Source organism: Martes martes (assembly GCF_963455335.1).
Source record: "Martes martes genome assembly, chromosome: 8".
NCBI lineage: Eukaryota > Metazoa > Chordata > Mammalia > Carnivora > Mustelidae > Martes > Martes martes.
In genome coordinates, this window is record NC_137895.1 from 123748419 (window position 1) to 123764793 (window position 16375).

At 39.4% G+C, this 16375-nt stretch overlaps 1 protein-coding gene across 2 annotated transcripts in view; it reads right to left on the minus strand.

The window, feature by feature from the left end:
- NEBL (nebulette) overlaps window positions 1-16375 on the minus strand; it is a 352919-nt gene that overhangs the window by 92232 nt on the left and 244312 nt on the right. The window contains exons 1-5 of one of the 2 annotated variants that reach the window (XM_080810107.1): window positions 15459-15695; window positions 15295-15366; window positions 7971-8075; window positions 6040-6150; window positions 289-399 (exon numbers count right to left, since the gene is read on the minus strand). The exons of the other annotated variant lie outside the window; for it this stretch is intronic. Of the exons in view, the coding sequence (XP_080666233.1) occupies window positions 289-399; window positions 6040-6150; window positions 7971-8075; window positions 15295-15366; window positions 15459-15539 (480 nt within the window). The 5' untranslated portion in view covers window positions 15540-15695. Of the gene's footprint in view, window positions 1-288; window positions 400-6039; window positions 6151-7970; window positions 8076-15294; window positions 15367-15458; window positions 15696-16375 lie in introns of those variants that run through there. 2 annotated transcript variants of the gene reach the window in all.

The window sequence follows — 16375 nt, forward strand, 5'->3', positions numbered from 1 at the left end:
CAAGTTAAGGGTACTCTAGGAAATGCCAGCAACCCAACTGGTCCCAAGGAGAACTTCTAATAACTGCAAGGACCTGACACTTTGAAGATACTCTATGAGGTTTTAATGCCCTTTGATAGAATAACTCAGATGGATTTATGACTGAACACTGAGAGATTTAAAGACAAAAAATTCTAAAGTCCTTTTTGAACAGGAGAGTTGTAATATGTAAATTGCAACGACATATCCACTAGCCCTGATGTGGGTAACCGTGATTTCCCAGAAAATCATGGGAGATGGTGTCCTTACGTTACTCTGGTGTTTATTGACCTCCATGGCATGTCTGATGTCAGGTGGCTCCTTCATATGGGCATAATCTGAGAATCCTTTGGCAGCATCGTGTTTCTGCTTGTAGGCAACCTTTAAAAACAGAAACCACTGTTAGTTTCTTCAGGAGTACGCTACGTTCCTACCTGTTAAATTTCAGTGATTTGTTAGGAGTTTGTGTACTTGAGTCCCACCACAGATGGTCATATTTGCCTAAGCTCTGTAACAAGAGAATATACTCAGTGCTTTAAGGTTGGTGCTTCAAGTTAGAATCCTAATTCTGACTCTTCCCTGCTAATTTCAACAGTCCTCAACCACAGGCGTGCTGCAACCCCACTCATACTCAGCTAGCTCAAATCTCAGGGACCATTTTGGGAAACCTTTAAAATCTATGCACTCTTAGGGTCATAAATGTCCAAGGTTTAAATCTTGGGAAAGCAACTGACAAAGTGGATGAAATGACCAGATATTTAAAGGTGAATTTTTCATTTTTTGATTAATTGTTAATGACTTTCTGTAGGCACAGCTATAATATAACATAAAGCTCATTAAATGCCCCAGCGTTTGGGAGAAAATAAAACATGCAGGCAGATTTCTGAGATCTGTCAAGGCCTGTCCTCTGCAAGGGAAATGAGCATCATGCCAATATCACCCATTGCTACCATTTCAATTTGTCCCCTCCTGGGATGGAGAGAAGGCATGCGAATGATTACTTCAAAAGTAGAAATAACCAAACTCAATGACAGAGTTAGGGGGAAAAAATCCAGAAGACAATAAAGAAATTATCCCTTTACTCACAGTCTATTCCATTATCCTATGTATTTCCTTCCCAATTTTCAGTTACTTTTGTTTTATTTCTATAGGAGTACTTATTTTCTCTTCCCTCATGAGAACATAACTACCTAGTTCGGTGAATGCTCAGAATACAAACTGGCAAAAAGTAAGGATCAAGAAATATTTGCTCAATAAATGAATGAATAAAAATAAAACAGGAATGAAAGAATGAATAACTTATTTTAAAATTAATTGTAAATATATGTTAAAAGTTTTATAATAAAAAGATATTACACAGAATTAGAATAACCTGACACAGGAGAATGGAGGCAATTTTAAGAGAAAAACAGAAGTGTAGTCACAAGAACAAAATAAGATTTAATTTTTAATGGAAAGGAATAGCAGCTCAATTTAAGGAAAAACTTTTCACCAATACTAGCTCCTTGAGAGCTATGCCTCTATCTTCTTACACATCTTTTAATATCCTGTGCCTCTCATACTGAATGACAGAGGGTAGAAATGTAATAAATGTTTAGTGAATGAATGAATAAATGAGTTTATTAAATATTCTCATGAACTTAAACCCCTCATGGGTTTTAATAAACAGTATTAACCATTCATTTAACTTCGGTAATATACTTGTCTAGAGGATTAAGGTGACATTTACAAAATTAATTTTTTTAATTTATTTGCAAAATTTTTATTAACATATAAACAAAACTAATTTTTAAAAATAAAATCATCGCCTCTTACCATAAAGAAAGGAAGCCATCTCTTACAACTATCAATATTTAAATCTCTTCTCTGGCTCCCCCACCAAGTTCTTCTTGAAAACGTTTACTGAAATGGACCTCATGCTGGGTGTCACAGTCTCTAAATTGTGGAAGCTTGGACACAAATCCCCTCCCCTAATGAAGGCCCAATCTGTCTTCCCCTTGCGGCCAGGTGGGAAGAGTCTAGTTCAGTGGACAGAACTTCAGATATGGGCACACAGCTGTCAACAACTCCCATTCCTCTAGACCATCTGCACGGAGTAAGGTCCTGAAACTCTGTATCCCTGAATGCCCTTCTCTGCCCAATTTCCAATTAATCCACTCAAAATGCCCAGAATGTTCTAGATATGGTCTGACCTCTCCTTATTAGTACTGTCCGGTTTAGTCTGGGTTATGATCTCTTATGTGCTCTACTTATTATTCATGTATCCATAGATCACAGTGTTTTCCTTCTGATAGCTACATTGAGATTTCTGTCACCTAGATTCCTTATTAAGCCTTATTCAGTTCTGCCCCACTCTGTCCTCACATCCAATCCTGCATATCTAGTTGAATATAGGGACTCACGCAGGACCCCCATGTTTTTCCAGGGATCACTCATCTTGTTAGACTCTGTCCATTGATTTAATCCATCAGGATATCTAATTCTCATGAACATATCTTAACATTTTCACGAATTTGTTATGTTAAACAAGAAATTCATGAAGGACCTCCATTTAAGCTGGCAAAAACATTATGTCAGTTCCATTACATTCTATATTATAATTTTGGGGGAATGGAGGAGGAGTTTAATGGGTGACCAGGTCTATTAAGCCAAGAAGAAAGCTTTATCAGATTTGTTCCTTCTTCTTAAATATAAAGGAAATAGTGTGTACCTAGCTCCTTTTTGCTGGGTGCCTGGTTTAGTCTGTATGACTTGTGACTTTATAAACATAACCAACACAGCCGATCATTTGGTGGGTTATCATGGAAATGGTGAGTCATCAAGCACAATTTTAAAAAGCACTCTTTCTTTAAAAGGCTATGTAATTTTCTACTTGCAGCATTAAAAGCCATTTCATTTATAGCTGCAACGCAGCACCACTTTAGAATTAAGATTACATCAAATTGGAGGCAGCTGAACTTTAATTTATCATATTAATTTTCATCCTTAAAATAGCTAATGGAAAATTATGTCAAGCTAATACATTTTCTGATAAATTCGATTTCTTAGGATTTGTCATTATTGTGTAGCAGTTCCCTAGATTAACACTGTTTTCTTCATACCTTGAGAATCAAGGTCGCCTTGCTACTGGATACCTACCTAGTGGAGCACACTTGCAATAGTCTTACAGACTTACATATAAATATGTTTTGGTAGTATAGTAGTATGTACGTTTATCTTGTATATTTAATAGCCAGTATATTTTTATATCATATATGTACATAAGACCTCTATACATTTCTAACTTCAGGATATTTTACAACTACTATATCAGTAAGTGCACTGCCAGTCCCCAAGCATAGACACGTCTGGAGCTCCTGAGGCCGGACCCCAGAGCCACCACAGATAAAAACGTAGGCGGTCAAACATCTTCTGAGTCCAGACGCCTGAGTAATACCTTGTATTGCTTCTGCGATAAGAGATTATTTAGCCCCTGCCTGAAATAGCCCTGGGGAGAAGATCTCACCATTTCATGGCATGGCACGTCCATGTCCAGAAATTTTCTTTGTGGTCCTTGTTTATAAGATTTTTCATGGGGGATATCTCATAAAATGGCTTCCTAAAATCTCCACCTCTTTCTTTTTAAAAATGACTTCTCCTCAGTCATTTTCTATAAGGAGCATTAATCTAGCTCACCTCATGGTATCATGCTAGTTTGGATATAAGTTTCTGAGAATGTTTGCAAATTGGTTTTAACACAACCTTGTGATCCAGTGTCCTTGGTCTAGGAGACTTTTTCATTAGAATCCAGAACACCTGAGGTTCCAGAATGTGTCTAACCACTCTAATTTAGATTACCGCAAATCGGACATGATTTGGACACAGCAAAAGGTTAGCTGTTTCATTTTCTCAGACACTGTCGAATAGTTTTACTTTCTTGCTAGTCTTATTACCAGGTAAGCTCTGAGAACCGCAATTTTAGCCACAATAAAATTGATTTACACAAACCTCAAGAAAGGTTATTACATTACATTGAAATTTTATTACATGATTCCATTGAAATAGATACTTTATTCGGAATCCAGGTGTTTCCTTACAAACAAGTTCAATGACTAATTACAATGGTGGGCAGTGTTGGGAGCACACACCTGTATTTCGCAGGGGGCATACCCCACTAGAGCATAACACATGCTAACAGAAGAAAGATAGATTCCACAATACACACTGTGGATTATCTTCCCCGTTAAGTCCTACACTGCATGTGTTCGTGTACTATAGTTCCCTTTCTGCCATGAAAAGGTGAAGAAAATTTTGCACTTACACAGCAATGAGGATGTAAATATCTGACAAGGTTACCTTCCCAAATATAAAAATAAGAAGAGACAATTCTTTCTTTTTTACATAATTGTTATTTGTCACATACCGAGTTTGGGTTGTATTTATTTGCTTTACAAAGTGGTCCATATGTTATCAGCAAGTGGCTAGGTGACCAGATGTTGCAAGAAAAAAAAGGGGGACATATTAGTCATGGTCAGCCATGCAAAACACTGGTATCATATATTTTTAGCCTCATGTTGTACAGCTGAGATCAGCTTACTGCCAAGCTGTGTACACAGAGGACATTTAAATTTGTAATAATAAAGTACTTAAAGATGTTCTGCAAAGGATAACAATGCTCAGTCTTTTTCGAGAGTACTTTATTTTCCGACTATTTTAAAATTACGTAGGCATCCTCTACTTAAAACTAAAAAGATTCTGAAGGAAGATTTCAACTTGTTTAATAAGAAAAGGAGTGGTAGAAATGGTAAAAACTAGCTGATACAGTGTGTGTTTAAGATCCCAGACTCTGAAGCCCGACTATCCATGTTCACACGTTGGCTGTGTGATCTCAGGCAAGTTACTTAACTCCTCTGTGCTTCGGTTTCCACGTCTCTGAAATGGGGCTATCTCATGGAGTACTTATAGGGATTAGATGATATAAATATATGTGGAATATATAGAACAGCACCTGATACATAGTAAGCATTTCTATGTGTCCATTATTATTTTTAACCTAAAATGTAGCATGAAGAATATAAACTACATAAAAGGAAATATTTCCTAAAAAAGAGAATCAACAAATTCAATAAAGTCCATTTTACCAGTATTTATTGACTATCTCCCTGTGTGCCAAGGACCGATGCTAAGCTCAAGGGTAGAGCAGAGAACAAGACACAGGAAGTCCCTGTTCTCAGACCACTTAGGGGAGCCACGTAGCAGATTCGCAGAGTTTAAAACAAAACAAAACAACTGTACTATGGAGAACACAAAACAGTTAAGATGACCAAGAAAGAGGTGAAATATTCTATTTTGAAATTCTGCTTGAAGAAGTACAACAAATTAAATGTACTATGTGTTTCTTATGCCTAACATACGTAAGGGGAAAATGATTCTGAATTCCAAATGAGCTCACAGGAGGACAATTCTTAAGTTCATCTGCAACTTGAAATCACTAGAGCGGCCACTTGCACCTGAGATACTCCAGATGAAATCCATAACCCACAGAAAAGGAAATTCAGGAACCTCTCACCTAACTGAGGAAGCACAGACCTGTGGATCCTGAATTTAACCATTAACTCTTAATGGGACTTTGAATAAGCTACTGGAATGTCCTCCATTTAGAGATCACGTGCTAAATCAGAGACAGCTTTAATATTTGCTGTCAGATTTTAATCTAAGTAAGCTGTCCTCACAAGATTGAAATTTGTTCTATTAATAGTTGTGAATGGGATTGGGAAAAACAGCATTACGTGACTAACAAATTTCCCCATCCGTTTCAATTTCTGTGATGTGTCGATGACTACCGACAACCCATGAGTCCCCTGCTTCCAGTGTTCATCCAATATGCGATACCCAAGATAAAAACTATTTTTCCAGTACTTTCTACTACTTTGCTAACTATGTTTAAATATATTTTTTAAATATTAATATATTTTAAGGTGCTAATTGTAAGTGGTTAAATTTTTATATATATGATTGTATAACAATTTAGGAAAACCACACCTCACTCTGAAGATGCGTAACTTCTCTTGCAAAGACACTATCGATTGTGGCTGGCATCTGCTTATAAAGAGAATTGGAGAGGTTCGCTTTAATGGTGCCTTTGTATTTTGCCTGGGGGGGGAAGGAAAAAAATTAATAAGCATTACTTTTTTTTTTACTGTTAATATTGGAAGAAAATAAAAAGAAACTTTCTTCAGAAACAGAATTATTTAAAAAACCTGAAGACCATTTAAACCTTAGATACTAGACTGAAGAACATATTCTAAAGAGAGGTAAATCGAATTTATCACAGAAAAATCTTTAAAAGGAGCCACTGAAGAAAATAATGATGACTTTTCTAGTTTAACCTATGTATGTTTCTAAAAGTAAATCCATTTGTATGTATTGATGTTTGACCAGCAAAGAAACACCTGAGAAAGAAGAGACATTTGAGTTGTTCCAGAAAATACAAGTTGGTAGAATATAGTGTCTAGTCTATATAGTCTATAGTGAATGTAAAGGACAGCGCTCCTTCAAATCTTCAAATCTTTTTTTTTTAAAGATTTTATTTATTTATTTGACAGACAGAGATCACAGAGAAGCAGGCAGAGAGAGAGGAGGAAGCAAGCTCCCTGCTGAGCAGAGAGCCTGATGTGGGGCTCGATCCCAGGACCCTGAGATCATGTCCTGAGCCGAAGGGAGAGGCTTTAACCCACTGAGCCACCCAGGCACCCCTCTTCAAATCTTTTTAACCTCCTTCTTCCACAACTGTGGTGGGAAGTGAGAATCCTTTTTCGTTGTTTCTGTGTATTCCCACCTCCAATTTGCACTGTCTCGAAGTGATCCCCCAAATTCACTACTAATAAATAGAAATGCTCCTTCACCATTTCTCTTGGAGAGATTAGGATCAAAGAACCACAAGAGATTGCCTACTTTGTTTTTCTTTTTTGCTCTGTAGTTATCACCTTCAGGAAAAAGAGTCAATTAGGAATGACAAACATCAAGTGAATCTTTGCACAGGAGAAGTAACAGCTAATGCAAACCAACCAAACCACGGTTTCCCACACTCTGATATTACCCCCAGTCAGAGCCAGATGTGAGCCTGGATTTATTGAGTGTAGACCCTGTGTAAACCTTGAGTTCTCACAACTCTTTGGATGTGGGTACTCAAGAAGAGAAAATTTGCCAGTTTTCCTCAAAATGTTTCCACGTCAGCGGAAGTAATCCTGAGAGTATCATGTTGATCTGTTTCCAACATAACTTATGAGACACTAGAGGTCAGTCATTTACAATACAGTTTTATTCATCCTCTTTTCAAATTTATCTCTCCGAAGTGATCTAGTCACAGACAACAGAAATGTCTCCTCCCAGATTCAAATCACTGTTAACATGGTGCTTATTAATGCAGCATAATCTGCAGTTTGAAATGCTCTCAGATAGAGACTATGATTTTTCAGCTGGAAAATGAACATAGTGCTTTTCTCTGTTTCATAGTAAGTGTCTCTGTTGAACTGATCCTACTCAAAAACAGGTTAAATTGATCTAAAATTACTTACCAAAGATATCATGTTTCAGAGAATCAGCTGCTACATTTTACTTATTTCCAAAATGATATTCAACAATTTATATCTAATATACCCATAAGGAAATAAAATAATGGCATTTCTAAAATTATTTTTCCAGTACTTTCTACTTATCTAAGAAAATATCTCTTTTCAAGAGTAATCCTATATAAATATGAAAGGATCAGAGTCAAAATATAGACATATATAATAAAATAGATCAACCAGAGAGTTAATTGACATTGTGCATAGGATTACATAATTATGTAGTTACTACCAATACTCAGTAGCACTCTCAAAAATATTATTCTCTAATTTTAATGCATAGACTTTTATCTACATAAATAGAAAATGAAAATGCAAACCATTTTGCATGTGTTGATGCCTTACCTCAGAAATAAAAGCGCCAATATTTTTTACATGGTTTAGCATGGGAGTGTCAGTCACAAATGTACACTTGTCCTTTGACTTTTTATACTCTTCTTTATAATGAATCTAAAAGAGAGAATAATTTATAGATGGTGAGAAAGAAGAAAAACCATTTTAATGCCCACTTTTTGAAGAGAAGAATTACTTGAGGAAGTCTGTTTTCTGAAGGAAATACTCAAATGAGGAATGATCCTCAAAACCAGCCAAATCAAGTAAATGGACATCTAGCACAGAGCTGCAAAGGTGATGAGACACAGGGGGGGAAAAAAAAGCCTGGTCTTTAGATAAGAGTCCTGTTATCATCAAGGATCACAGGAGCTGACGCACATGAACTATGGATCCTGTCTGCCCAGCTAGCTGAGCATAATTATTCAACACCCTCATTTCATTTGACAAGTGTCCTAGTTTATTGTTACTTTCAAGCCATTGACTGAACAGTTAAGCCTACAATCAAACAAAAACATAGCTGCCTACCTCTAGGTTTAAGATAAGTAGTCATCAGGACAGATGGAACCAATTAAGAAGTAGAGGCAAAGATCAAACAAGTGAAATTACTGTTAGCATCATTACCTATGCATGCATGATTAGAGGAAGGAGCTTGAACAGTGGCCACAATGAGCTTCCTTTATATGAACTAACTCTGCTCAATTCAAACTTACCCGATTTAGGAGCATCCATAGGCCTCCTTATCTGCCTTCCCTCCCCCAACAAGAGCAGAACCTGCTCTGAAAGTTTGCCACATGGTGGAGGAGATCATTCCAGAAAGCTATGGGTAGACAGATGCACAAGAGAAAGCCCAGAGAGGCTAAGCTGAGCTTGCTCATTCCTTCTCTCAAAGTCAGTAGTAAAAGGAGTCACTCCTTTCCCCTTGAGGAGAAGCCAGAATTGTTACTCTGAGGGGGAGACCCTGTAGGAACACATGAGCTGAAGTCAGGAAACTATGGACAAGGCCCTAAAATGTCATCCCATTCTCACGCTAATTGCCACCCAATCTGAAAACTGATGAGGCAAAATTTATGACTAGTTGAGAGGATGAAGGTAATTTGCTAAAAGCTATATCACCCTGTAATAAAGTCATGTTTATCTACCCAACACTGTAAATACTTACGCTGAAAAAAAGGTTCCAGGTCAGATGATAAATTACATGGTCTCCCTAATTACAACCTAAAAGTGAAGTTTAGTTGACTATGTACCTGGTTCTTGAAGGACATGACTAACACGACGTTGCAACACTAACACTACACAGAGATTTTACCACAGGTAAACCTGCCTTGAGGGGTATAATTCAACCTGAGGTATGACCAGACAGGAACATCTAAGCAAAGTTACTGCAAAATACCGTTTCTCACTGCTGTGACTCTTAGGTATTAGACGCCTACCACATTAAACATTTGCTTTATTCATGAAATCAACATTGCAACATATTTATCTTATCTGAGCACTAAATTACTTTTTTTTTTCTTCTCAGAGATTAGCCATAATTTTAGGGCTCTGCAAATCACCCTCCTCAGTCACTAGTAATTAAACCGTTAATGGCAGTATGATAAATAGTAGGCTATTTTGATCATAAGGAGAAAAAAAAGTATTCCCGTTATATAATTAAGTGTGAGAGAAAATAACCTATCATTAGGCTTAAGTTTGGCTCATTATTTTTATCTTTCGCCACTATCTTCTCCCCCTCACAGTCACATTCTTGACTGCAGCGGTATGTGCAATGGCCACGGGCCTCTGATAAGCTCTGACCTGAGCAGAATGTTCAGGACGAGAGCACAGGATAAGGGTGAAGTATTTACTTCCTTCACTGTGATGGCAAATAGTTCAGTCTTAAGTGGGGTCTCCAGTCTTTTCTCTGGTCTTTGTCCAAAAGGTACACACACACGCACACACACACACACACACACACACGTATTATTTGCTTATTGTAACTCCTGTTGTATTTCTTTTCTTTTTTTTTAAGATTTCATTTGTTTATCTGACAGAGTGAGGGACAGCAAGAGAGAGAACACAAGCAGGGGGAGTGGCAGAGGGAGAAGCAGGCTTTCCGAGGAGCAGGGAGCCCGATGCAGGACTTGATCTCAGGACCCTGGGATCATGACCTGAGCTGGAGGTAGATGCCTAATGACTAAGGCCCCAAGGCACCCCTCCTATTGTATTTCTAATGAATTTTACAACATGACTGATGATAAGCAAATGATCTTACATTTTTATATAAAGAAAGCCACATAGTGTTAGCTTTCCTCTACCAGGATAACAGAAAAAACAGACAGGCGGGAACTACACCGATGAGGAACACAACATCCTAGGTGTAATAAAATCACTAAAGAGATGGTCACTTCCTAACACAGCCATGGCCCCGTCTACTGCATAGACTGCCTATGCGACCTCCTTCTTTCCAAATAACTGAACCCAAACGTATTTATGAGCGTAGCCAGACCCCTGCCCCAGCCCTAGAGGATGAGTTGCTCTAAGTCAGGCATGGCTTGCTCCTTCCGCTTGGCCAGTGACTGGCGTCCCCTGGTGCCCAGCGCTGGCCACAGGACATTTGTAGAAGTCTTCCCAGTGGCGTTCCTGGTATTTCTGGTGCAAAGGGAAAAACCTTGCTGGCACGGCCCTTCGACGCCTTTGCTCTTCCACCTCCTCCATTCCCCAGTCACAGGGATGCAGCAGCCATGGGGTCATCACAAGGCAGTAAGTCACCATAGCCCCGATGACAAAGCAGAAGGAAAGGAACCTGGGAGCCCGAGAACATCCACCGTACCAAGACTGGCCCCCCTACCTCCATGCTTTATTATGTGAAAACAAAAAATCCCACCTATATGTTAAGCCTCTGTGCTAGGGTCTTCCTGTCGCTTGTGGCCATCTGCACTCATAACTCAGATACTATCCAAGCTACTTTCTAATTGGGGGCGGGGGGGAGTGGGCAAAGTTGGTGACTTAATAGTCAGTAAGATACCCCAAACATTTACCTTCTGCTCTGACCACACTCATTAATCCCACCATGTTTCAACTATAATTAGAGTTAAATCAGTTCAGTGAGGCTTTCTCTTCTTAGCCCAGTCTTTCTTTCACTTGGTATGACCCCAGGTAATGGCTGAACTTGGATGAAAGATGTAGAAATGTCTGAGACTATTTCCTTCTACAGGCACTCCTTTTTTTTTTTTTTTAAGGTTTTATTTATTTATTTGAGGGAGAGAGAGAAAGACTTGGTCAGGGGAAGGGGCAGAGGGAAGGGAGACAAGCAGATGACCCGCTGAGCGGGGAGCCCAACACGGGGCTTAATTCCAGGACCCTGAGATCATGACATGAGCCAAAGTCAGATATTTGACCAAATGAGCCACCCAAGCGGCCCTCCTTTTACAGGAACTCTTAACCAAAAGTATCAAGAAAGTCTTCTCTCAAATGGAGCCAAGTTGGTTCAATGCATCCAACCCTGGAAGAAAGAACCATAGCCCAGTCACTACCTGGTAACGGGGCGGGGAACACTCAGAGCCAAGGCTGCCATCCCATTATGAATGCCATGGGATGCCATCCCAAGAAAGCCATGCCATCCTCTTAACACAATCAGAGCTCTCTCTGGAGGAATAGCCACAGAATCCCGATGCCTTTAGCCCTGGGAGGATTTACCCACAACAAACAATGTTCATTTGCCTGGAAAATGTCTTTCTGCTGCCACGCGATTGAACACCCTCCAAAGGGTTGAACCAAAACACTGCATCACAGGCTTCAGGCAGATGGGGCCAAACTCGCTCTGCAGAAACCCTGGATGCCTAATTTACAAGAAACATACAAAAACATCCCCCTTAACCTAATATGTCCTATGGCCACCTGACAAAAGTCTACTAGATTCCTGATTCTGATGGCTCTATATAGTTAATAGGTTTGACTTATTCAAGAAATTCACTAGGTAGTTGGCTAATAGGTTCAGAAAGAGAGAGAGACAATATCGGGAAAATAAAAAAGCATTATGTGGTTAACAGAAAAATAAAAGAGGTGGCTTCAAAGGACCGGGTAATTTGGGGAAGTGAGTTATGCAAAGGGAAACCAGGTAGAGCAAAAAAAAAAAAAAAAAAAGGAAAAATGCCTCACACTGATCCCCCAAAGTGAAGCCACCTGACCTGAAAAACATCCAACTCTTTCTAGGGAAAACTGTGAGTTCCTGGGCTTATCTCTAGACCAGTCCTCTGTAACATTTATGCCACAGAATACCATATTCTATGAAGAGTGCCCGGCACACAGCAGGAGAGGGACGACGCAACAATGGCCACGGTCTGGGGGTCGTGAGGACCTTGTTTCAGATCCCAGGTGTGTGGCTCACTAGCTGTGTGATCCGGTGAACAGAACGTGAGGCGGCTTCTCACGGCTTCAAGGTGAAGACCCGTGCAGACCGGACAAACAAGACACCAGCTTCACCGGGTGACACGGGCTACAAACAGATTGCCTCCAAACAGAGAAAAAGCCTCCAGTAAACACACAGGTGTCCCTCTGGGATACAAGGGATCAGAAAACAAACGAAAAGACCTGAAGGTCTATCTTTAAGTTTGAGGCCCAGGGAAAAGCCCGTGTGCTAAATGAAATGTGGACACTAACCGAGGGCACCATCAGAAGCAGGAGAGGGCTTCGACGGGGGCTCCCATCCAACTCCCCCGACCATTCGTCGACTTCTGTTTTGCTCCATGACTGATGCAACTCAAACACACATTTAGACAATGATCTAGTGATGCAGGCAATATAATAGACACGAGAACTTCCCATGTAAGTTCATCGGCTCCATATAAGGACATGGATGACGCTGACCGTGGATAAAGCAGATAGTACTTAATAAATACCTTTTCCACCAGACTTCGAAAAACTAGAAATTCTTTTGGGTCCAATACATAAAGTTCTTCCAGAACATGTAAATTAAAATTTGTTTGTAAAACGATGGCACAAACTCCTCTTTTTAGTTTTGTTTTAGAGACAAAAGTAGTACTTGCTCCGACTCTTTGCAGGTAAATACACAAATTCCAAAAATTAAAAAAAAAAAGAACAGTATTTTTAAAAGTATGAAAATCTATTTGGAAACAGAAGGTGAACATGTACACAGATATATATCAGGCCACAGGCTGTGATCTAAATATTCAAGTCATACAGACACTCTGCCATGCAGCATAGATCTGTAATAAACAGAAATCACTCCCACATATTTGATTCCTCCTACCTCAGAGAGGAATAACATGGCTTTGGCTTTTGCAAAATGGTAAAGGCCAGGCCCCTCCCCACGAGGCTGGTTTTGCAATCACTGAAAAATGATCTTATCCAAAACAACTCCAACAAAATCACCATTCACTGAAGTTGCCCCTTGAGTTCTGATGGTTTATATAATATACTTAGCTCATCCGCAATTACCCTTTAATAAAAAATATAACCACCTGGAAGAGGTACTGTTTCTGGAGTTAGGAAACTTCAGGTTTTAAATGGTAGCATTCCCATTACCAATATTAGTGTAATCAATAACAGTAAAGGTAACCTGTGCCGGGAAATCTACGGTTAAGAGCAAACACAGCAGAATGGCTGAGGCTGAGAGGGCTTTGTGCTCAATCCTTTTCCCCACTGCTCAACTGTGTGACTCTGGCAAAATACTTAACCTCTCTGAGCCTTTGTTTCTTCGCCTCTAAAATGAGAGAAACAGTGGAGTCCACCTCAGAAGCTGCAAAGCCTGGCACAGAGTCCTCGAGAAATCTTAACTTGGCTGATGTTCTTGTGGTGGTCATCATTCCATCACTGTTAAGAGTTTACAATGGGGGCACCTGGGTGACTCAGTCATTAGGCGTCTGCCTTTGGCTCAGATCATGATCCCAGGGTCCTGGGATCGATTCCCGCATCGGGCTCCCTGCTTGGCGGGAGGCCTGCTTCTCCCTCTCCTACTCCCTCTGCTTGTGTTCCCTCTCTCGCTGTGTCTCTCTCTGTCAAATAAATAAATAAAATCTTAAAAAAAAAAAAAAAAGAGTTTACAAAGAACTTTCTTGTGCAGTAGCTTAGTACTCCCAGGTTACAGCACAAAGAATACTCCATTTAAAATTCTATTACATTACAGGTCAAATATATGAAAACAGTATGACTCCCACCATCCTCTGGCTCTTTCTGACAAGCCACAAGGAGACAGTCATATATAAAGTGTGACTGGATGGATACAAAAGTAATTTACAGATGTAGCAGTTAATAACCACTAACATCCCTTGAGTGCTCACCGTATTCCAGACAGTTCACTAAACATTTCAGACGTATTACCATTACTTCTAGAAACCAGAATAGATGTTGCCCTTGAGGAAGTGAGCCCAGTCCTGTTACATAATCTGCCCCAACCTTACTGTTAAATTGATGCAGGCAGGTTGACTTCAGAGAACATGCTAACGTACTACCCCCACTTCCCCAGATTGACCTCCTTTGAAAACAAACATGTGTTGGGGCGCCTGGGTGGCTCAGTGGGTTAAAGCTTCTGCCTTTGGCTCAGGTCATGATCCCAGGGTCCTGGGATTGAGCCCCGCATCGGGCTCTCTGCTCAGCAGGGAGCCTGCTTCCTCCTCTCTCTCTGCCTGCCTCTCTGCCTACTTGTGATCTCTGTCAAATAAATAAATAAAACCTTTAAAAAAAAAAAAGAAAGAAAACAAAACAAACATGTGCAAAATATTCTGATCACTTTGCTCATTAACTACAACAGAAATGGCTAGTATGAGGCTTGCTTCTCTACAGACCCAGGCCCCGTTCACTTTTCACGGGTCATCTCTCCTCCGCACACAGAGTTCTTACCATGCAGTTCAGTAACTCAAGAACCCCAAATTGTAAATACATTTTATGTAAATGTGTATTTTTCCCCTGGTTTCAAGAACTATTGCATTCATCAGAGTCCTCAAAAAATCCCCAAACTGTTTTTTAAAAAAACATTCGTTTAGACAGAGATCCTCCTGAAACAAATTCCACCACCATACAAATTTTAAAAGGCTTTGCAGTCCACACATGGAATGTGCTCTGAAATTTCAATGCTTTATGGTTTCATGCCAGAGTGACAGTGAAATTCATAAGGGACACCGCTCTGGATTGAGAACACAGGGACCGCTCCTACAGATATCTCTGTATAGGTCACCTTGAGGAAATCAATGGAAATTTCGGGACTTATTTCCATGATCTGGAAAATAATTGTGTTTTAACAATGATTGTAGGGTTTTCTCCCCAACTTGATGATTTGATGACATAATAGTGCCACACACACATAATGAAAAATAAAAACAAACTCAATGAAGTCACTTACATCACTAATGAGCTTGGTGCATTTTCTGGCCAATTCCATCCTTAGGTCTTCAATAACAGGCTTGAAGAACACCTGTGCAGAAAAACAAAGGAAAGAAACATTTTTTTCCAATGATCAGCTTAGAGGAACAAGTTGCCTTCTTTAGCTGGTGTGTTCCCACTTACCATGTCGTCCTCATCTTCCTCTTCCTCTGTTTTTCCCTCTTCTGCTTCATCTTTTACATCCTCAAATACAAGGACCCTCATTTTTACTCTATGTAGAGAGGGGTTTTTTTCTTCTTTTCTCTCTTTTTTTCTTTTATTTTTCTTAATTCACGAGGACACCCCCTTTCTCTGTACTATAGCACCCTTGAGCTCTTGGAGTCTCTGGTGTTCTGGCAGAAATGACCTTGCCCAGGCCTCATCCCTATTTAGCTCACACTTCACCCTCTTATCATGACTGCGTGTGAGTGGATGGATGGAATTGGGGAGGTCAGCCAGGACTAGCCTCCCAAGTGGAAATACCGGTCCAACAGGCAAAATTCAATTTTGTGACCTTTTAAAGTCAACATTCTCTAATCCGGGTAAGCAATCCAAAAGAGACTATTTATTTATATTTCACTAATTTAATTCATTCACAAAATAGTTTGAAAAAGACTTAAAGATTGTGGGAAAACAACTCCACAATGTAATACTCAAGATAGCACGGTCCAAAGCCTGTTATCTCAAAGATTTCCCAGCTCCCTCTAAATAAAGCTTTTGCTGAACGTCAGACATATCTCAGATTTGGTCTAGTGAATCTGGATCATTCAAACTTGTCTTGTTAAGCTAAGTTAAATTTTTTATGACACAAAAACATACTTCTCACATTCTAAAAGGTACTAACTTTAATTAGCTGATTAAAGGCTAGTAATTTATTATGAAAAGCCCTTTGAACCACTTTAAAGAGTCTATTCTGAGTTAATGATTGTTACTCTTATATTGCTATTGCATTCTTTTAATTGTAAACATCATTAAACACGAGAAGTTGCAGTTAACGTAGGTTGATATATCATTTAAGAATTCTAGAAACATCACGGTTTCAAAAAAATAATAACCATGCT